Below are 22336 nucleotides of genomic sequence, written 5' to 3'. Positions count from 1 at the left end.
GGTAATCCATACTAACCCAGACTTGGTATACTTTCACTCAAAAGTAATGCAATGTGATGTAATTCTAAACATTAAATGACCCTGAATTAAGAGTTTAATAACATAACAGGCGAAATTTTTTTTTAATATATAACATATCGACCAATGTAGTGTTTCTAGAAAACCAAAGTAACATGGTGAATATAAACAATCTAAATAAATGAAACAACTTCACGGACTACGTCCCATGATACAAGATGAGAATTGCTTCACATTTATACTTCTTGAAGTCTTTTTATTTAGTGATTTTTTGGTAAGGAGATATCCATAGAAAGTCACTTCACTGGCGGTGAGCTGTGTATATACTCTACCAAAATACCCCTTTGTTCCAACTGTTTTAACGTTATTTACAAATGAAGAAAAGGATCAATGCATATCCTTGGCTGGCCTACATTAGCAACTGCGTGAAATGTCGTGGAATGGGTGCTTGCACACCAACTACTGCTTGTAAGGGATGCTAATTCTTGATCACAGGAACAAAGCTGCTTGTGGAAGCGTTTGCGAGTCATCACGACCAGGACGCAGCACGGTTTCTCCACTCCGCACAGCACATTTATTTCAGTATTCCATGTCGGTCCTTAGCATGAGCATAGTGTTACACAATTTTCATACATATAATCACATCCAAAACAAGCTCTAAGATTGAAATTGTAAACATTCTCATCATATGTAGAAATATTTTGTGTATTAATAGTTTTGCTAACTGATCAAATCTGGAAGATAATATAAATGAGAAAGTCTATTCTAAATTGTGTAGTGAGCCTTGTTTATTAATTACATTTCTACAATGTTAAATAAAGAGACAACCCTGTCCTGTAAGCATGTCAAACTGTACGTAAAACATTACAAAGAAACAAGTCTGTTAACAAAAGTATGTCTTGCAATAAAGAACATTGGATTTGTAAAATCTACTATGGTACAAAGATGGAAAGGGTACAGCATCTTTGTTGACAAAGTAGGAGGTAGCATGGACGCACCACTTCATTGTCTGAGAAATGCAACTGGAGGAAGAAGGCTTCCTCACCGCAGGGAATTTCCAGGACTATGTACATAGTTCTTTTAGAAATACTTGTTTAAACAAATCTCCCTCCAACTTTTTAGTATAAAAAAAAAAAAAAAAAAAAAAAAAAACCGTTCCATGTGATTTTAAAAAAACACTTACACATCCAGACAGATAGCTCTCTGCCTGACCGGGTGAACAGTCTCAAACTATGAAGTACATGATATTTAATGCCCTAAGTTGAGTAAATTTAGTTAGCAGTTCCTGGTATTATACAAAACACTAAATACATACCAACAAAATATAATCTTAGTCTTCTATATAAGTGTGGGGGGAAAAAAGTCTTGATTCTGGTAACACTGCAGAGAACTAACTGTCAGTAAGTCTGTCTGTAAATTCATGTGCAACACTTTACAAATGGCTCTCAGACGTAAGACCTTTGAGTAAACTCAGCCAATGAAACTCAGTAACCCTTAAAAACACATTCCACCCTATATAAAATATATATATATAGGCTACTCACTCTCTCAAGTATTCAGATGCTCTGATGTCCTGTAATTCACGGCCCCCACTGCTCCTACTTTAGCATTTATAAATGGATGTGGCTTACAAAAAAATTTTTTTTTAATTTACATCCAATTAAATTTGCTACTGAAAAGGACTCCTGGTTCTATGAAGCTGCTTCTGCCATCAGTAAAGAGAACGAGGCTTCTGTAATGGAGGCAGGCTTTTTAAGTAGTGACGTGACTTCCACCATGCCAGCTCCAGTCCGTGGAATATTAGCGTTTACAATGTGTCGTTGTAAGTGCTTAATCCAGTCTTCCTGAACAGACAATGGTCCCCGAAAGACTAGGCCACAAAACCTATAAAAGAAGAAGTGGGTAATGGTAGTTCTCTTAATACAACTAATCTATTTAAAACTAATTCACATAAAGCCCCAGTGCAGGAAATGAATCTCATTGCACACTACACAGAGCACTTGTTTAATAAATGGAGGCTTCTCAACCCGTGGGTCGCAACCCCTTGACAGTCGGATGGCCCTTTCACAGGGGCTACCTAAGACTGTCCTGCGCATCAGATTTCACATTACAGTTTATAACACTACAATTACAATACTGTCTTTGGGAAGTAGCAATGAAAATAACTGTATGGTGGGGGAGGGTCAGCACAACATTTAAGTTCTGTTATTAAAGGGCCACAGAATTAGGAAGGTTGAAAAACACTGGTTTGAATTAAGTGGACTCAATTTACACCATTATTAACAGATTTAGTAAATGTCCTTGTAATATTATTTGAGTTAAGATTAAGTAAATAGGTTCCTTAAAAAAAAAATCTAGGTGCACAGATATTTTGTTGGCCTCTAAGCTTGTGCACCATGTGCCTAAAGGGTGCAGGACCCTGAGCCTGGAGTGCCAAGCCTGACCCATGTGGGTGCTGAGAACCAAGCATGGGTCCTCTAGAAGAGCAGCCAGTGCTCTTAGCTGCTGAGCCATTTTTCCTGCCCCACTAAACTCCTCTATAACATCTAAACTCATGCACAAGAATTATTCCGGTGTCTCCAGCACAGAGGCGCACTGCGTCCACACATGTACCCATGGAGGTGCACGGAGGGAGGGAGGTGTGTTACAGAGGAAAAGAAAATGTGTTTTCAATAAGCAGGAACTTAAAGACAGTAGAAACAATCCAAACTAAATTGATCAAATATATAAAGCACAACTAATAGACCACTTCTATAAATTACAGTATAGTACAGGCATTTGGCTGATATACAAACCCAATCTTACATGTTGTTAAAGCAAACCTAAGTATATGATAAAATAAGATTCTGCCTCTGCAAAATCATAATTTATAATTTTTTTTGTCCAGCATGCCACAAAATAAAACTGCCAACTAAGACAGTGGCTATGTCTCAAAGGGAACCTAAAGGGGCGATGTCTGGCAAGGAGACAAATACCTGCACCGGAGAATGTAGACCTCGTCAGCACCATGAGGCAATGTCAGCATCTTCTTCTTGCTTCCAGATCTTGACCTGGACTTCTTTTGCTTACAATCTAAGGCTAAACAAAGGAAGAGAAACACTTAACACTCCTCGTATGTTTAAAGCACACTCATGCAACAGAGAGACCTCGCCACCTATGTCCTATCAGAGGAGTCTGTGTTCCACTCCCCGTCTGCAGGGCATGCACTAACTCGCAGGGCCCCCGCTCCCACAGCGGTATCTTATCTGCACACGTGCTCTGTGCACACGTGCTCTGTGCCGCTCTTTTCAAACACAGCTCTCCGCACACACAGAATGGAGAAGATGTGGCTAAGGAACCGGAGCTCAGCAGGTCAATAATAGCAATATGGGAATCTTTACTTTTGATCACACAGAATTTTAAACATCTTTTTTCCAGGAAAATTACAACTTTTTAATGTTAACCACTTAAATTAGCATTTTATTACTACTCGATTAACTAGATCTAGCAAACTGAGCAATGGAATATCACAGTGTAACGGAAAGCTCAATGAAAAGTCAGTTTCTGCTGAAATTCAAGAGCAAACATAGCTCAGTTTTCATTTTTAAACTCAACTTATATTACATGTACAATCATACAAATGTGAGTTTTATTAGAAAATAGCTACAAATCTGTTATCTAAGTTCACAGCTGGATCCAATGTTTGATGCCAACTACTCTTTACAGTTTTCATCCTATATTTTCTCCAGTAGTTTATTTTAAAAATGTGATTTAAGAAAATACTTTTTTAAGGGTAGACAAAATTTTAGGCTAGTTTTGACATTTTTCCATTATTTAATCTTTACCTTTAATTATTTACTTCAAAGGTATGAGTCAATGGAAGAAAAGAGTATCATCAGTTGAACAGATAGGACACAATGCTCTAGAGTCTCTGGACAGAGTTACGATGCTCCTTTGGACAAAGGGATGCTGGGAAGTGCGGGTGCTGCTTGTCAAACAGCAGGAAGAGAAAGAGTTCATCTCAAGGGGTCCAAGTGTAACAGAAGACAGAACCACTCAGATGGCCTTCGTTCTTCTAAGAGAACAGGGCGGGCTGCTCAATGAGCCTGTGAAGTGGGCTGTTCAAGAGAACAGGTGTTGCCATCACAAAACCAGAGACCACAGTTCCTCATGGCAGACGAAATGCACATGGCAAACTAAAAACTGTAGGAACCTAAATCTCAGTCATGTTTTCCAGCTTTTTGCCTCTTGTCTACTTAAAAGTAAAATCCAAGACTCATGGCTTTTTTCTATTTATTAATAAAACAAGACACCAGTAAGTAAAGAACGATTAGAAGTCAGGCATTGAAGAATAGCTAATTCAAAGCTAAATAACCCAGCTCTAGAAAATTCTTTTAAGATTCTCCTCGGTTATTTGAGATAAGAGTCTGACACTTAGCAGGGACTCAAACGCTCTGGACCAAAAACAAAGCAAAGCCCAGCAATTTAACCATTGGCATCCAGAAGAGGTGGGAACCAAGGAAAATCTGCTCTGCCACAAAGCAGTATGGGCAGCTCCTCTCTGGGGCCACCGCCACTCGTTTGCACACGCGGTCGCAACCACGAGCTCTGCGTTGGCTTTGGTGTTCACCAGAGGTCTTCACCTGACCTAGCAGGAATGAGCCAAACACTACACACTTCTTTCCCAGAGCGGCTACAGTGATGGTCTCGGGAAGTGGAGCTCGGAGAGCTACTGCCAGCTACTCCCTTCACCTATGAGACATGCGACGTCTGCCTCTGTGATGTAGGACACAAGGTTTAGCATTAGTTACAGCCTTTCAAACTTGCCACACTCTATTCACAAGTCCTTGTAGAATGCAGATAAATGACTGCAGGATACAAACAGGATGTATTATAATGACCCCTGCAAAACATCCAAGACTGCAAGCGGTCAAAAGGAGGTCAAGGACTCAGCTCCTCAGACATGCCGCGACACCTGGAGACTGAACAGCCGGCGTCTGTAAGATACTTTACTTGAAGGAAGAAGAACAATATTTTCTGAATTTTGATATTGTAAATACTCTCAGAAGGTGTTTTATGAATGACAATATCTAAGGTTGTAAATGAAGCCATCAAACTTCAGTATTGATATTTGGAGGTGGTATGACATCAGAACACTGGGCGACCATCACTGTGCAGCTGGTAATTTCTGATAACTAGTTTTCCAAGTCAGGTTACAGATGTCCATGTGTTAAGAGTCCATATAAGCTTAAGATTAAGATATTTTAAATCTCACACCCCTGGCAACAAAACCTGAAAGTCTAAAATGTCTTAACTTCTTCATTATTTTAAAATTCCTTAGTTCCCAAAAGCATTGTTTAGTGAAATGAGCACACTGAGCACACAACCGCCCCGTGACGCAGGCCACGCCCCGTGACGCAGGCCACGCCCCATGACGCAGGCCACGCCCCCGTGACGCAGGCCACGCTCTGATAAAACTGTGAACAGCAGAGTAACAGCAGCAGTGCACAAGAGGACGTCCACGCCGCACACAGCATGTTCCGTGGAGAGCGTGTCTGTCACAGAACACTGCTGCTGCAGGAGCACAGAAGCAGGCCTGGCTACGCAGGCCTCACATGCCTGCTCAGACTGCAGAAAATGTGCAGGGAACCAGACTTATCCAAAAGACTGCTTAGAAATCTCTTTAACTCAGGTTATCTGAGTATATGGAAGACGGGCACCTTTTCCTGCAAAACTACTCGCCAAGACAGTGAACTGAGCTACAAGGACATACACAAAGGTTTGACAATCTAACTTTTAGTAAAACAGCTATGTTTTTACTAAATATGGAAAAAACCCAAAAGACCCCACAGTGTTGTTATGAAAATACAGTCCAAAGCACCAAACAGATGACAAGCACACCATTAGATGACACACACGTCCAAAAACAAGCCTGTTTTCAGAACAATTATTTCATTTTATACACAGAAGAAAAAGAAGTCACTTTTGGTACTGATGTAATATGTAAAATCTTTTGCTTTTTCCATTGTTCTGTTCATTGTATACAATAATTTTTCCAAGAAAATTTTCTTTTCTTCAATATACAAATGACTTCAGAGGACGAGGATATATTCGGTGTTACCTGAAGCTTCTGTGGCCAAGAAGTACATCATGGCTGAACTAGTGTTCACCACTAACATTTCAATTGTGCTCAGTCATCCCTGACCAATCCGCTCCTTCTCTGACTGGCGACTGGTCTGTCTATGTGTCTCATGTGCCATCTGCTGGAACAGAACACCGCAGACGGGGTGAATGGAAACAAGAGAAGTGATTGGCTCACAGTCCTAGAGGCAGGAGTGTGGCATCCACTGTGGCAAGGGCCTTCCTGTTCAACAATAACATGGCAAGCAGATGGGTATGTGTTCAGAAAACCAAGAGAACATTGGGCAAACTCATTTTTATCATTCCTATGCTAACTAGCCCATTTGTAAAGTAACAACATTAGCCCATTCATGAGGACAGAGTCTTGTAGCTTCTGATCATCTCTTAAGCATCTGGTCTTCAATAATAAGACAGACATTCTCATTTCAAAAGACAAGAACAAAGAAGAAACTTGTCCTATGTAAGTGTAAAAGCTAGTAAGAAAAGCACCAAGACACACAGCTCTCGGGCTGCACCGGGGAGTCGGGGCCACCCTCCCCTACAGCTTTGTGGATTCCGGCAGGGCAGTCTTCTGCTCTTAGGTGAGTCCTGTGCCTGTGCTTGTCCCATGCTGACCCATGCTGGGGCCCCACTGCAGGGTCCTAGAGGGCTCTGACTCTCACAGCCCACAGCTACCCTGGTGGGTAGCCGTTCAGCCCCCATGGAAGCCATGCTCCTGCTTAGGTTCTGGGGGCTTGGAGATTTAACATCTCCTGGAAACAGCACAGGCTTCCCACTTGTATCTTCTTGAGTGGGTCTTCTAGGTCACATGGTCCCACAAGCCTCGATCTTTACCACACTGACTCCCTCACAGCTGAAACTCCTACACGTTTAGGCTTCTCTCCTGAACACCTTCCTCACTCTGACTCCGGCCTCACTTTCGTGACAATAAAGCTGCAGCTCGTGGCGACAGCTGTCCTCTCACAGCTGACGGCAGCTAAGGTGGACACTCAGCTACCCCATGCTTCACTGTCAGGAAAATGTACCAGAGAGCCTATCCCTCCATTACGTGTTCCACACAATTCTGCCCAATTCTTCACAACAATGTAACAAGGATGACCTTTACTCTTTGGTTCCTAATACCTTGGTCCTCATTTCTGTCTGAGAATTAACAGAGTGGCCTTTTCTGTCCACATTTCTACCACTATTCCAGTCACAACCACGTGAAGAATCTGTAGCTTTCCTCCGATCCCACACCAGAATTACTCAATGTTCTGCACACAGTGGCACAAGCTCTTTTTGTAGCACGCTCACCTAAATCTTCTCGCCTCCACCAATCCTGTAGCTCCAAAGGTGGTCCACGTTTTCAGGTATTTCTAACAGTCCTACTTCTTGGCAACAACTTAACTCTCCAAGTAAACACACTCATAATTCTGGAGCCTGGTGAGTGAGGGCCTTTGTGTTGGACTGACTGCCCATGGCACCAGAAAAGTGTGGGGGTGGGGAGGGAGCAGAGGAAACTGGACAAGCCATTCTTCGTAGAGAAACCAGCCCTTCCTTGACGGCCTGCTTGGGCCATTTTAAAGCTTTTAGACCTCTTAAAGCTACACATCTTATAGTTACAACAGTAATTAAATTTCAGCCCAAGTTTTATGGGGGAATCTTCAAATGATACAGCCCTGGGTCACGGCGAAGCGTAACGGCCACATTATATGGACACCAAATAGAAGCGGTAACATGTTCAATTTGGGAACGCAAAAGCAACTACAGGTTTATTTGGAAAAAACAGGAGGAATTAAGTTGTCGCCCACAGGTAAGCCACCTTTCCGGCACCACTGAAAAGCTGATGAGGATGGCACCGGTGGCAGCTGAGGCGGAAAGAGGACCCACATCCCAAGGATATTCAAGTGTGAATCTGATAAATTCAACTCTAATTACAGCCTCTAATCCTCTAAGGCTCATAAGACTCAACCATATACAAAATTGTGCACACAAGCATTTTCTCTTTCTCAGTTTCAACAGAAAAAGAACTAGGCTTGGGGTTATTTTTGAAGAAATGCTAGCTGGTACAAGACAGGAATTAAGGGAAGCAGGGGATCTTTTACTTTAAAAACGAATCTGTTTTTTCACTTAAGCTTCCGTGTGCACAGAGTCCATAAGACTAGCTTCATAGATGTGCAGCTGTATAGGGCTCCACACAGTTAATTCTGTTACTATAGTCTTGAAATTTTTAACAATTTTCAAACAAAGGCTACTACATATTCATTTTGCATTGGGGCCATACAAACGCACTCAGTGCTGTGTCCTGAATACCTAGTTCCACAGTGGTGCTGTGACTATGAAATAGTAATCGACCCCAAACCAAAATAAATCAAGGAGGGGTAAGTGTACGTAGAAACATTTTAATATCTCACCTGGAAGATGGTGACGGGCAAACAATTTGGAGAGTAGCCTTTAATTACACTTGACGTCACTGTGGAGAAGAAAAACCAGCAGCATCTGTGGATGCCCCACTGCTTTATGCTCAACTCTACCCAGACATGCAGCAAAGAGGACAGCAGACAGTACTTCTCTGAGTTAACATTGTCTGAGGTGAGCCGGGCCCCGTGCTGTTTTATTCCGCAAACCAAGTGTTTGTCAAGAAGAGGAGTTACTCCTCTTAAACTTAGACACGCAAAAAACACACAACAGTAAAACACAGAATAATGAATCTGTGACTCAGCATCTGAACCAGACTCCTGCCCTCTACAAGCTTCTGTATTTCTGAAACATCATCTGAGGGATAATTAAACAGACGGACAACAAGAAAGTCACATTCAACTTCAGGAAGACGGGTAAGTCTAAATGTCACGCCTTTATGGCTTAAGGAGTTTGATTTGGCTTTTGATCATTTTTTAAGACTATATATTCCAACAAAGTTCAAAACTGAAAGCAGACATGGTGCTCATCAGATTATTTTCTTCCAGGGCATCTTCTAGCTGAGATTCTCTGTGTGTGTTACATACATACAAACAACACTGGACAGCAAGAATTCACGTTATTCCTCAACTTATACACAGAACAAAGAAATAGTATATTCTACTTCTGCGCCTCTGAGTAAGTGAGAAAGGAAATCTCCAACAAGCCCTCTCTTGGCCTACTCTCACAAGAGGCAGTTAGAGTCATGTGTATTATACCTTTCTTGGGGGTTCTGTTGCTGGGATGAAACACCACGACCAAAAGCAACTTGGGGAGGAAGGGGTTATTTTGTCTTCCAACTCTCGGGTCTTCACTGAAGGCATGTGGGGCAGGAACTGAAGCAGGAGCCTGGAATGCTGCTTACTGGCCTGCTCCTCACCTTCTGTGACCACCAAGTTAAATAACAGCTTCTTTATACCATCCAGGACCATGGGCCCAAAGGTAGCACCACCCACAATGGGCTGAGACCCTCCTACATCAATCATTAACCAAAAAGAAAAACAGAACAAAAAAACCCACCATAGGCCAATCTAGGTTCTTAACTGAGGTTCCCTCTTCTCGAATGGCTGTAGCTTGTCTCAAGCTGACAAAAAAGAAAAAACTAACCAGGATAATCCCCACACTGTATATACCATATAAGGTCAACTATGGCAGAATGCCTACATTCAGTTCTGGCTAGCAACATATTCTGTAACCATAATCCAGATCATAAACACTCAAGAATTCATGTTAGACGAGGAATCACAGCAGGCTCAGAGAACACAACTGAAGATATTTTGGACACATTAAAAATTATTAACATAAAAAGCAAATCCTAAAAAATTAACAAGTAGGATAGCAAGGATACTGGCGCCAGGCAGGGTACAAGTAAAACACAATCAACAGAATTAAACTTTATAACCAAGGACAAGCACAATAATAATAATAATAATAATAAACTCAAAAGTTTCATCGGCAGGTGTCACCTAGACAGCTAGGTGAGGAGGAATTGCTGGACAAGTGACCGAGGGCAGCTGTCCAAGGGGCATCTATAGACCCTTGCCCTCAAGCCAGTGGCCTCTTGTCCCTTACCCTTCTAACCAATCTGCCACGCATTCTCCTTGGCCCCACAGGCCGTCTGTGTCCCCGCCTCGCCTTCCTGTGTCATTCATTACTCTAGCATATGACTCGTAAAATGAATTTCTCCTCTCCCTAACCAAATCTTTTATTTAAAAAGCATTTTCCAAAGCATCAGATAAATGCTTTTAAAAAGTATTTATAAAAGGGATTTTGAAGCCAACCTTTAATCCCAGTACTCAGAGGCAGATGCAGGCAGATCTCAGTTACAGGTTGTCTAATCTACAAAATGTGTCCCAGGAGAGCAAGACCTACATCCAGAGACCCTGTCAGCACACAGAGAAGAATTAGCTTTGCTAGTCTGCCCCACCACTCCTTAGCTTCCAATGACCTCTACTGAGCTCAACTCCCCACCTCCCAGAACTTCAGGGAACCACCTCACACTTCCCACATTACCCCTCCTTTTCCACGTCCGGTTCCTTTCCTCTCCCGACCCTGACTTCCCTTCTAAACTCGGTCTCCATGAGGCTCACATCAAACTGACACATGCTGGGATGGGGGTAGCTCCTTTTTGGTATATGTTCTTAGCATGCAAAAAACACTAGATTCAAATTCCAGCATCTAATGAGCCAAACCTGGAACTGATACTCTGTAAGAGGCTCGCGGGTGGGTCCGAGTAAACTCGCTACAGCGCGTTTTTTTGCCTCTGCACTTGTGCTGTGCTTCACAGCTCATCCACTTCACGGGTCTGCCTATCTTAGGATCAGGTGCGCCTGTACGTGTGTTTCTACTCCAAGTAAAATCCAATCTGACTATGTAGTGCCTAGCACAAAGCTTGGACCACAGCAGAAGTTGAGGGGATGCTTGCCAAATCAGTCAGCATCTTTGGGTGAAGTGGGCAAGCTGCTCACGCCTTTCCTCGCACAATAGAACAGTTTCTCGGTCCCTTTACAGGTTATGCTAAATGGGCACAAGGCTACATTTCTCCATCTGTTTCACAAGGTGAAAATAACAACCAAATGGCTGGGGGAAGACAAGTCAAGTCAGGCACTAAGGAAGTAATCTCAGAAAATGTACTCAACCAGAGCCAGTCACTTTCTTGTTTGAGTAAATAACACATTACAGCCACATAAACACAGGTATGTTTTTTTTATCCCATCTACCTCATAACTGAGGCAAGTTACAGCTAAGAAAATATGGACACTGTCTCATGGACAAGTCAGAATATCCCGTGCTCCTTTCATGTTTATGGGAGTCCATTTGCATGCAGGGACGTAGAGATCAAACCAGCCCTTCCTTCCTAGGTCTACTCAAAAGGTGACCTGTGCTAGGCAAACCGCCTGAACGCTGGACCCCTATGTTGTATTGCAGGTGCTCTCACCTGAACGCTGGCCCCCTGTGCCCGTACGGCAGGCACTATCACCTGAACGCTGGCCCCCTGTGCCCGTACGGCAGGCTCTATCACCTGAACACTGTGCCCCTGTGCCCCTACGGCAGGCACTATCACCTGAACACTGTGCCCCTGTGCCTGTACGGCAGGCTCTATCACCTGAACGCTGGCCCCCCTGTGCCCCTACGGCAGGCACTATCACCTGAACGCTGGTCCCCCTGTGCCCGTTCGGTAGGCTCTATCACCTGAACGCTGGCCCCCTGTGCCCGTAAGGCAGGCGCTATGCCGTGAACACTGTTCTCCAAGGGCTGCTGTCGCCAAGGACCCGTCCCAAAACTCATTTCAAAGCCAGTCCCGTCGAGAGAATTACCAAGGTTTCTGCCTTTGAGTTAGAGTTGCTTTAAAGAGTTTGAAGATCAACACTCTGCTTCTACCCGACGGGACTGAACGACTGTCTTAGGAGAGAGCACTCCTACAGCCTTTTCAGAGCACAGGAGTGACTTTCCCATTCAGCACCTGGCTGAGTTCGCTGGCACTTGGAGTACTATATCACTAAAGCTGAAAACAGGCAAAATACTCATTTATAACATGCAACCTACAATTGCACTCTAAAAATAGATCATTTTAAAAATAAAGTCTTTATTTTTTGAAAAGCAGGTATTGACAACGAACCTTTTTCTCATTTCTTAATTACGGTGGGCTGCTCACTTTAGAAAACTGGTCCTTGTTTCTAATTAGACTCATATCTAGACTTCCACTTTAAATCCACTTTCATTTTGGAATTACCCAACAGAAAGACTTCTTATATATAGCAGAGAATAGCGCCTGGGGACAGCCTACGTAGGGCAGTCTTGGTCTGACCCCAGCGGAGCTATGAGTAACGTCCAAGTGTGTACAGGAGGAAAGCCTAGACCCAGTGCACGGGGCTGTCCCTAGGTGCCGGGCTTGGGAGTGGCACAGCAGTGACAATGACAGTGACTCCCTGCCCCACCGCCTCCCGTCTTCAGTGTCTACAACTGCATGATCAAGTGCAGGTGCTGAGAGCCAAAGCCACAGCCTGAGCTCTAAGCAGTAAACCAACGCGCAGTTCTCCTTCTCAGACAGACAGCGCTCCATCATCTGCAGACAAAGTCAAGACACAGAGTGAAGAAGCAGAAGACACAGCATAAACCAAGCATAAACACAGCAGACAGCAAGGCTATAGATGTAACTTGTAGAACATGAGGAGGAACAAGAAGCTAGGCAAACAGCTACTCAGGAAAGCAGAAGAGCAAGAGAAATTAGAAAAGATTAGAAAAAGGATTTTAATAGAAAAAAATTGAGCAGTTCTACTTAGAAAAAGAAGTCTATTTTAAGACTTGAGAGAAATGAGATTTACTAGCGCGGGCAGTTAGAAAGAGCACAAAGCAAAGAGCAAAGTGTTTCCCAAGTGTGAGACGTGCATTATGAGTAGCTAAGCCGACATGCTCACAAATATCAGTACAGAGATTGCCTGCAAAGCTGGACCAGCCAACCAAAAATAGCACAGAAATGTGCACCTTAACACTTCTATGTACATCTAGGTTCGGGAACCCTAAATGAAGGTGAGGGGCATTAAAGGAAAAATATTCTTAAGACTTCCCCCCTTGAAGATTCAATCTATACACTAATGAATTATTCTACATATTTGAAATTTCACTGTGAATTCCTTTCCTAATAAAGCATCTTTTCCAAAGTAGCACTATTGTCTTTTTCATGCTTTTTAATCAAAGAGCTATCTTTATTAAAATCTATTAATAAAAAAATAAATTTGGAAATAAAAAAACTAGTCTAGTTTTTAAAAGAACAGAATATAGACAAAAGTTCACCTCCGATGGGTTACTTTCTCCTAACCAATCAGCATGAGCCAGATGAAAACTCGTCACTGTAGTGTGTATTCAAGCGTTGCTTACCAAGAGGAGCTCCAGCTCCCGTCAACACTGGCACCAGAGCACTGCACCAGGTAGATGTGCTGATGTCTGTTCACACGTACCTGTGCCAGTCACAAGTGCAGCGCTCTTCCTTCGTGCACAAGCACGGACGTGGCTGGACAGGCTAACAGCCCTTGCAAAGGTCGCACCGCAATGCACACGTGTTCTAAGCTTCACAGGCACACCTATCATTCAAAGAAAAACTATAATCCAGTTCTCACTTCAGAAAGGGACATTTTCTTAGCTTAATGTGTGTAGAAAAGCACCACAATAAAGATTTTTAAAGCGCTCGTTGAGTTGGCTTAGCTTGAATTAAGGAGGGGGTTAAGGGTTAGCAGTTGGCAGTTAGTGTTCAGAGCTGGGCCGTGCTCCGTGGAAAGGTGGAAGGTGGCCTGACCTCTGAGCTCCTCAGGAAACACCCACTGCCACTTTCTGGCAGACGTCTGTGTTTCGCAGATCATTTTTGAAGCCTACGGTGATGTGAACAGCACAGCTCTGCCGGGGAAGAGTGTGACAAAGACTACTGGACGAAGTGGTGATCAGACTGTTGTGCCCACAGAGCCCTACAAGGCACGACTAAATTCGGCTTTCCGATGAAGGCTGGAGAGGAGGTGGTAGAGCACACCTCTGAACAGCTGGCAAACACAACGTTTTATTCAGGGCATTTTATGTTCATTAATCTGAATGCTCAACCAATAATGCCAAGTTAATTATTTGAAGTTTTTTGCTAAAATCTTTGTGCTAAATAAATGATCAACAAGCCAATACCACCAAGAAAAGGAAACATTGACAAAACTAAGAAACTCTGAACTTTTCAGACAACCCTCACTCCCCGGAAACATTTCAGTAGGTGTCACCAACACCGTCATGGTGGTCACAAGAAATTCTGTATCATGGTGAGCACAACTAACATGCTCTCTGCGCTTCACCCTTCTTAAAAGGAGAAAACTGTGGCCTTTGAAAGACTCTTTACTTGGAATAAAGCAGTCTACCATCCAGAATCCTGCATCAGAGAAAGCACTGTTTCAGGCTATTAATATTCCCTTAAATCAAAATTACAATACAAATATTAGAGATATTTAGTGCTTGGCAAGAGGTGAATCAGAATTACGGCAATCTGATTCTTTACTAATCCACGGGCCAATTTCTATTAGCTAAGACATGGTCAACAGGGGCTCACATACACAAACCTTTCAACACTCTTAACCTCAAAACAAATAAACCCGAAACACCCTTCTAGTGTTTGAGTATAAACCAGACATATCCTTCCCCAATACATTCGAAATATCCCTTCAACAGAAAGAAACTTGGCACACCAGCACTGACAGAGTCACCTGCTCTGCTGCAGAAAAACACAACTGTAAAATCCAAAGGCCAAGCAAACATTTGTTCATATTCACTACAGTTCTCAAAAGTCACACCATCCCATAATACAGTGAGCTTCCAAGAGGAGACGCTTGTTTGGGTTAATGGCATCAGGCACCAGTCCTTTGGTCTAAGAAGTTGTTCTGTACTGCCTTGCCTAAGCAGCAGACACCAGCAGCTCAGTTCTGAACACATCCCTCTGCAGCACTGGCAGAGGCGTGCCAGGTCTTCCCTTTCAACAGTGCAGTGCTGTTACATGTCAGCCTCCCATATTACAGCAGCGCCGGTTTTCCCAGGTCAGCTGGTCTGGTGTAGGCGTGTGTGTGTGCATGTGTGTGTGTGCATTTTGCTTTGTTTCTCGACTTACATTCAGACCAAGACATGAGGCAGAGACTCAGTGCTGCCGGGCATCCACCATAGCCACAGCAGAATAACAAGTGTGCACTCCAAAAGTGCAAACAGAAGATGCTCAGGAGGTACTGCCCAGAGGCTCCAGCTCACAAAGCCACTCAACTGTGTTCAAATAACAGTCACAAGCGTCCTCTTACCTGAGTGCACAGTCAAGTCCATTTTTTGTGGTTGACACATCAAGGGACTGTCGTCGTTTAATGGAAGAACACATTTCTGAACAAACCTCTTCCTTGCCGTCTGGTTATGGATCTTCTGAGGAGAAAGAGCGGAATTCCTTTCGTTCCCCATCCTTTTGTTTCTAAGAAGTTCTATCAGTGTAAGAGACTGGCTCTTCCTTCCACTGGGCAGTTCGGGTTTTGTTTCGTCACATTCGTTTAGGAAGCTCAGGCGCTCTTCCTCTGATGCAGACACTGACAGAGCCTCTGTCTTTAGGCCGTTGCGGTATTCATCGAGAGGTAAAACATCCTGAGACAGGAAGTCATCACCTGATGTGAATTTCTGAGCTACAAACGGTCTGGGAATGATGCGACGATTGTTCAGGGCCTTTAAAATCTTTTCGTATTTCTCTTCGTTCTGCATCATCTCGTTCAGAACACAGATTGGAGACTTGTGAGCATCCCACTTAGTTTTCCCAAGTCTTTTCAGATGGCCTCTGACATGATTTGATAACCCAATCTTTGTGTCAAACCAACCACCACAGAGCTGACACGTGTGTTCAGAAGTGGTCTCAGCCTTCTCTACAGCTAAAAGAGACGGTTAAGAGTGGTATCAGGCTCTTTCACAAATCCCCATCAATGAATTAACTCTGAAATACGAAATTCTGGGATTTCTAAGAAGGACCAAACTCAAACACAATTTTCAACTCCTCCGAATCTCAACAGATTTATTAGCCCCAACATCTCCACATGTGAACTTACCTTTTCTAACACGCTTCACAGGCGTCCCTGTGCCAGTTCTTTTGAAATGCTGCATTTTGTCACTTGTGGCTATTTGTTCTGGCGATACAACATGACGGGCTTCATAGCTTAATCCTGCTCTATGAAGATGCCCTCGGACGTGATTTGACAGCCCAACACCTGTTTCAAATGTGGCTGGGCAGTAAGGACACGACTTCTTCTCCAGGGACAGGTCGGCCCAGTGAAACACGGAGCTGTGCTTTGACAAGGGCGCTTCTGCATTTTCCAAAGGCTGAGGGTCATGTATCTCACGCAAAAAGCTGTCAGTGCCACCATCTTCATAATACTCAAAATAAAAGCCCTCGTCCTGATTGTAACTGAGGGCAGTACTATCCTCAGGACCTTGGCTTTCCATCTTGCTTTTAAATAGAGGCAATAAGTTTACATGTTCTTGACTAAGACCACTGTAGGTTTCTTCTTCCATGGCCTGTGTAGTGTAGTCACCTAGCTCAACATTATCCCAGGAACTGTCATCTTCCGTCTCGTAACTGTCTTTCTTTTCAGCAGAATTAAGCTTTTGCAAAACAACAACAGTCATTTTATGCAGAAAATCAGGATAGCTATCCAAGTCTTCTCCACCAGAACTTTCCTTCCTGGAAGGCTTAACTACTCTTTTGACAGCCACACGCTTGTGATCTGGTCTTTTGGTATCTGGGCAATGAGGGTCTGAAATAAAATTATTATGAGAATTATTTGATGATGAAAACAGATGTAAAGAGTTTAATGAATTAACCTCTTTTCTGAAAGGAAGTGGATTTGATTCACCTGATTTTTTGATCACCCTGTGGTTTTCATACTTGTGTCTATATAAATAACTATTTGCCTTGGCATTAGACTTTTCTTTTGCTACTTGATGGAGATACTTTGGCTTTTGGTCAGTGCTGCTTTTAATCGCAACATCCTTGTGGGGAGAGCTGTTTGGATTGCACGTGTTTACACCAGACTGGGCAATACTTTTCCGGGCTTTTTGTATTCGGTGTGGCCGCTTATGAAATTTTGAAAAATTTGATTGTGAGCTTGATGCAAATGTCCGTTTGACGTCTTGTTTTAAAGCAGAGTTCTTTGGAAACGTGGCTGACTGGTGTTTTACTAATGGCTTAGTGCAATCGAGATCTACAGACTCCTCAAGGACGTCATTTTTTCTTTTGTCAAGTCCAAGAGGATTACCAAATGAGTCAACACATGACGGGGAATGCAAATACTCCATGTGCTTTTTCAGAATACTTCTGGCTGAAGTAGTAAAGGGGCACATTTTACATAGGTACGTAGCTGGTTTTTTGGATGAACCTGTAACAGAGTCTTTTACCAAAGTCTTTTTCTGTGTTTTCCTCTGAGTTGCATCTGAACTGATGACAGGACATTTCACTGCGGCTCCGTGGGCGATGCCCCGATGGCACTCCAGCTCGTTCTCCGTGACTGCCATGAAGTTACACTCCTCACAGCAATAGTACCTTTTGTCCTTCTCATGGGTCTTAGCGTGCTGCACGAACGTCTTAGGGCAATTGGTACCAAACACACACTGAGGGCACTGCAATCGTGCGCTCCGTCCTTCATCTTGGAGCTCTTTCAATTCCCGGATTTCTTCCATCAGCTTCTGTCTCCTCTCCTGATGAATGATCATATGCTTCAGCAGTGAATTGCGATCCCGAAACGTCCGTCCACATTCTCTACAAGCATATGGTCTGGGGACGTTGAGGTGGCGGAAGTGGCTGTTGCCGTCTAGATGGTACATCATGTGCCTGTGGAGGTGCTTTTTCTCCCTGAAGTTCACATTGCACTTTGTACAGGGGTAGAAGGATGGCTCCTCAGCACTGAAGGGAGCGGGTGACTCGGAGTCACGCTCTTCACATTTCTGTTTCACGGTATTTGATATGAAAGTGTGAGTGTGAGCAGGTGAACTGCCTTCTCCACATTTATCCGAGTTATAAACTAGATGCTGAAAAGTGTCCACAGACTCCAGGTCATCAGCAGATTCGGGCTTCACTTTTGATAAAGCATATTTCTGTGCGTCTGTTGCTTGTACCTCCTCATTTTGCCCTACAAAGTCAACCTGTAGCATCTTTGACTTACTGGGCACACGATTTGCATCACTGAAACAGTCCTCTGTGTAGCGAGTGATTCTGCTGACGTCCATTTTCCGCTTTCTCTTCTTCTCTACACCTGCCACTTTGGGATGGACCGGGGCTTTATCCACCGCTTCTTCATTCGTCATAAGAAACTGAATGAACTCTTTCTGGGGATCCCAATTTGTATCATTTTCGGGCCTAAATTCATCTGTACCTGAGGAAATCCCTGCTAATGCACTGGCACAATCATCTTTTGCCAACGCATGTTCACTACCCTCACCCACCTCCACTTGGTTTAGTAAAGTGCTCTCTGACTTCACACTGTTCCCTACTGAACTCGGAACATCACAGCCAACTGAAGCAGAGGTAGGTAGTTTTTTAATGGAATGGGCTGTATTCTTAGTATGTGCTACATCTGATAACAAAAACACAACTTGGTGCTGACTTGGTTTTTGTGGTGCAGACAGCTGAAGATCAGCTGCTGCCTTCAAAGCTGAACAAGATTCTGTCGCTGGCTGATCCACAGGCTGTCCAGTGGTTAAAGAGACACTACCTTCATTCATACTGGAAGTCTTTGTTACAGAGGAGTGTGAAACTGGTCCATTACTTGCTCCTGTAGGCAAGGTAAAGTTTTCACTAGAGGCAGCAGGAGCGCCGGCAGGAATAAGCAAAGCAGACTGGCCTCCACTTAAGGCTTTTTCTGATTTATCCTCTGATGATTCTTCAGACAGAGTCAATGAATTGTTTCTCTGAAATGATGTCTGACAGTCTTTTGGTTTATGAACTCCACTGTCTTTCTCTGAGATAAAACTGCTGTCATCTTGGAGTTCTTCTTTAGCACCATGGACATCGGTGTTTATCTTCAAATCATCCATATTGTTGGCAAGATCACTTAACACATTTAGTCTAGAAAATGGAAAACAAAAATTTAGATTTGCATGGAAGACAAGCTAGTGGCATGAATGGAGAGCTGGATGTGCACATTCTCACTGGCTTTTCTTTATATTGAAGACACTGATAATTTTCTAGGAATCAAAAGCATTTCAAAGAAAACGGAATCACTTTAAAAACTTTTTAAAGCAAATATTATTGTTCGAGCTCTCTAGCTATTCTGTGCTCCACACACAGACCACCTAGGGAAATGCAGCATACACACACAACATAAATGAATGCATTACATGGTGAAAAAAGTTTTAAAAATCATGCATAAATTTATAATAAAAAGACTTCTCTGGCTTGAACAGACTCGCTAAGGACAGTTTCTCTACACAACAGAACTGGAGCATCAACTGCTGTAAAGAACCGTCTTGTTGCCTAGCAACGCATTCCTGGAGCAAAGTAACAACTATTACACAGTAAATAACTTTATTTAGGTCACATATATTATTTGCAATCAATATAAATGGCTTACCTATGTATAATATTGTAATTTTTACTTCTAAAAAACTTAAAACTGTTTTGCTCTAAATCTAAAGTGTTCTGTCAAAATTCTACCAACTAGAAAACTGCTTTATTCATAAGGCTCTAGTCATTCTTTATTCAAGTTATCATTAATTATAAGTTACTAATGTTAAAATTAATCAAGTTTTATGCTAAAATTTCATTCAGTGAGATCTCAAATTCGAGGCATTCCCTAAAAGCAAAGCAGTTACAGCATTTATAATCCGACAGAGTGCAGAGATCTAAAGCTTTGTTACAATGACACGCCATCAATACTGTTATGTCATTCACAATGCAGACGGACATGGCAGAGTGCTTCTGATCAGACGCTGAGCTGTTCTAAGAACGAGCTGAGTGTGAAGAGGAAGGAGGGGGCTGTGAGTCAGCCACGTGTGGCCATCCACGCCCTGCGCACAGGGCTCTGAGGAGTGGACGGTGAGTCAGCCACGTGTGGCCATCCACGCCCTGCGCACAGGGCTCTGAGGCGTGGACAGTGAGTCAGCCACATGTGGCCATCCACGCCCTGCGCACAGGGCTCTGAGGCGTGGACACTGTACGGCGAGGACGCATCCTGGCCACCGTCATGTTTCACAGAACCACATGGCCAAGGTGCAAGGCGGAGTTTGATAAATAAAGGACTATAGTGTTAAGTAAGTAGAAATGCAATTGTAAAATCAAAACTGAAAGAAAAATAGCTTTTTCTATGAAACCTAGACATACAATTTCAACACAATCCTACCACGGCTCTGGATCTGGAGTCAGCAACCGCGACAACGGCTACCACGGCAGCAGCCGGGAGCGCGGCTCACGCGGGCGCCACCTCTTACTCAGCGCCCGCTATGTGCCAGGCACAGCTGCAGTACTGACACACAGTAAACAAGACAGACTTCGTTTTGATTTGCAGATAAAAATCAATCCTTCACAATATCTTTGCAGTATTTAAAACTGGACAGTGAACAATACTATTTGAAGTCAGCAGGGCTCTGAAATTCAATCAGAAACTAAGGTAAGTAACTTTTAGTGGGAGTGTAAATCTCATGCTTTATAGAACATTAACTCTAGCACAAGAATAAAAATCTGTAACAACTGTCTCATTTCATAACTTACAAAACATTATTCTTTTGACAAAATATTTAATACAGCAAAGATTACAAACAAATATCATGAAAGATCTCTTTGGCATTATTTATATCAACAATCATTATTCCTTCTCTCACACATTATACAATTCTGCTTTGAAACTGGCAAACTTCCACAGTAATAAAAATAGACTTCCAATAAGATCATATTCAATGATATCACCCCAAAACGGTGCTAATGCAGCACCCAGCAGGAGGCCGCAGCACAACCCAGAAGTTAAACCGGCAGCACATAAACACTTGCAGGGAAGAAGGCACAAACAGCAAGAGGAAGTGGGGCTGGCGCTGTCCTCATGCCCACTCCTGGTGCTTCTTGCTGAGATCAGGAGGGAAGGAAAAGCCTAACTATTAACTACCACCTCATAAATCTGTGGTGAATGACAGTTTTTAACTAGCCTGAAAGACACTTTGTGTTCCTATTTAGTATAACCACAGAAGTAGACAAATATATGCTCAGCCAGTTTGAAGCCTGTATTAGCTTTTCTCAACAGGAAGCAACGTTGCTAACGAAGTGGTGAATTCAGTGTTAATGAGTGGCTTCACTGTTACCACCTCAGAGGTACAGCCCTCCATGTTCTGTGTCCCACCCATCTGTTGTGGTGTTAGAGGGTGAGGGATGGAGCAGACGCTTTCCATTTAAAGCAGCCTCACTGGTGCCCCCTGCACAGCAGGGGGACAAACCATGAGGATGTCATGTTGTTTCGGAGGCTGCATCCTTGTTACCAAAATGGCTTAATAAGATCCTCTAACTTCACATTTGGAAGATACCAAACCAAAGACATATGAAAAGTACATGTGTAAAACAACTGATCCACACAACACAGCTAGTAATGAGAGAGAGAGAGAGAGAGAGAGAGAGAGAGAGAGAGCGCTGAATTACACTGCTAAAACATAAAATCAGGCCTTTACCAGTCACTGTTTCTTATGTACTTATGAACAACTAGCATCTGCCTAGCTGAATCCTCATACTCTGCTCTGACTATGAAGTGCTCCAGTGTCCTCCGAGACTCCCAGGGCACAGCAAGCGTCATCACTCCATCCCCTGAGTCGTTGGTAGGAGTGACATCATTTCCTTGGCTTCACGGAGGACTGCGGTCACCCAGCTGAAAAAGTGCTGGACTATAAACCAAGCCTGCACTTTTCCAGACAGTTCTCCACCACCTCTATACGGACACACGCAGCTGCGCCACCACCGCAGCGGTTTGTCACGGTAACAAGAAAGAAACCGATGTGGAGATAAGCGATATTTATTTAATTTAAGGAAGTTAATTCAGTGCTAGAGACGGCTCAGTGGGTAAGAGCACTGACTGCTCTTCCAGAGGACCTGAGTTCAAGTCCCAGCACCCACAGAGCAGCTTATACCTGTCAGTGTCCAGTTCCAGGGGATCCAACACCCTCACACAGAGAAACATGCAAACAAAAAACCAATTCATTAAAAAGGTCATACATGATATATAATTATATAACTATACATAATATATTATTGTAT

At 43.2% G+C, this 22336-nt stretch overlaps 1 protein-coding gene across 16 annotated transcripts in view; it reads right to left on the bottom strand.

Moving 5' to 3' along the window:
* Positions 1–569: 569 nt before the first annotated feature.
* The window catches only part of Znf644 (zinc finger protein 644), a 72281-nt gene continuing 50514 nt past the window's right edge, over positions 570–22336 (bottom strand). For 9 of the 16 annotated variants that reach the window (XM_038324533.2, XM_038324539.2, XM_038324517.2 and 6 more), the window contains 4 exons: positions 16164–19174; positions 15384–15989; positions 2994–3096; positions 570–1902 (listed from right to left, as the gene is read on the bottom strand). In XM_038324533.2, the coding sequence (XP_038180461.1) occupies positions 1710–1902; positions 2994–3096; positions 15384–15989; positions 16164–19174 (3913 nt within the window). In that variant the 3' untranslated portion in view covers positions 570–1709. Of the gene's footprint in view, positions 1903–2993; positions 3097–13532; positions 15329–15383; positions 15990–16163; positions 19175–22336 lie in introns of those variants that run through there. The other 7 variants (XM_038324548.2, XM_038324550.2, XM_038324547.2 and 4 more) reach the window with 4 other exon arrangements.

The sequence above is a fragment of the Arvicola amphibius genome, chromosome 1 (assembly GCF_903992535.2).
Source record: "Arvicola amphibius chromosome 1, mArvAmp1.2, whole genome shotgun sequence".
NCBI classification, from domain to species: Eukaryota; Metazoa; Chordata; class Mammalia; order Rodentia; family Cricetidae; genus Arvicola; species Arvicola amphibius.
Note: the sequence above shows the minus strand (reverse complement) of the source record. Positions and strands in the feature narration are given on the sequence as shown.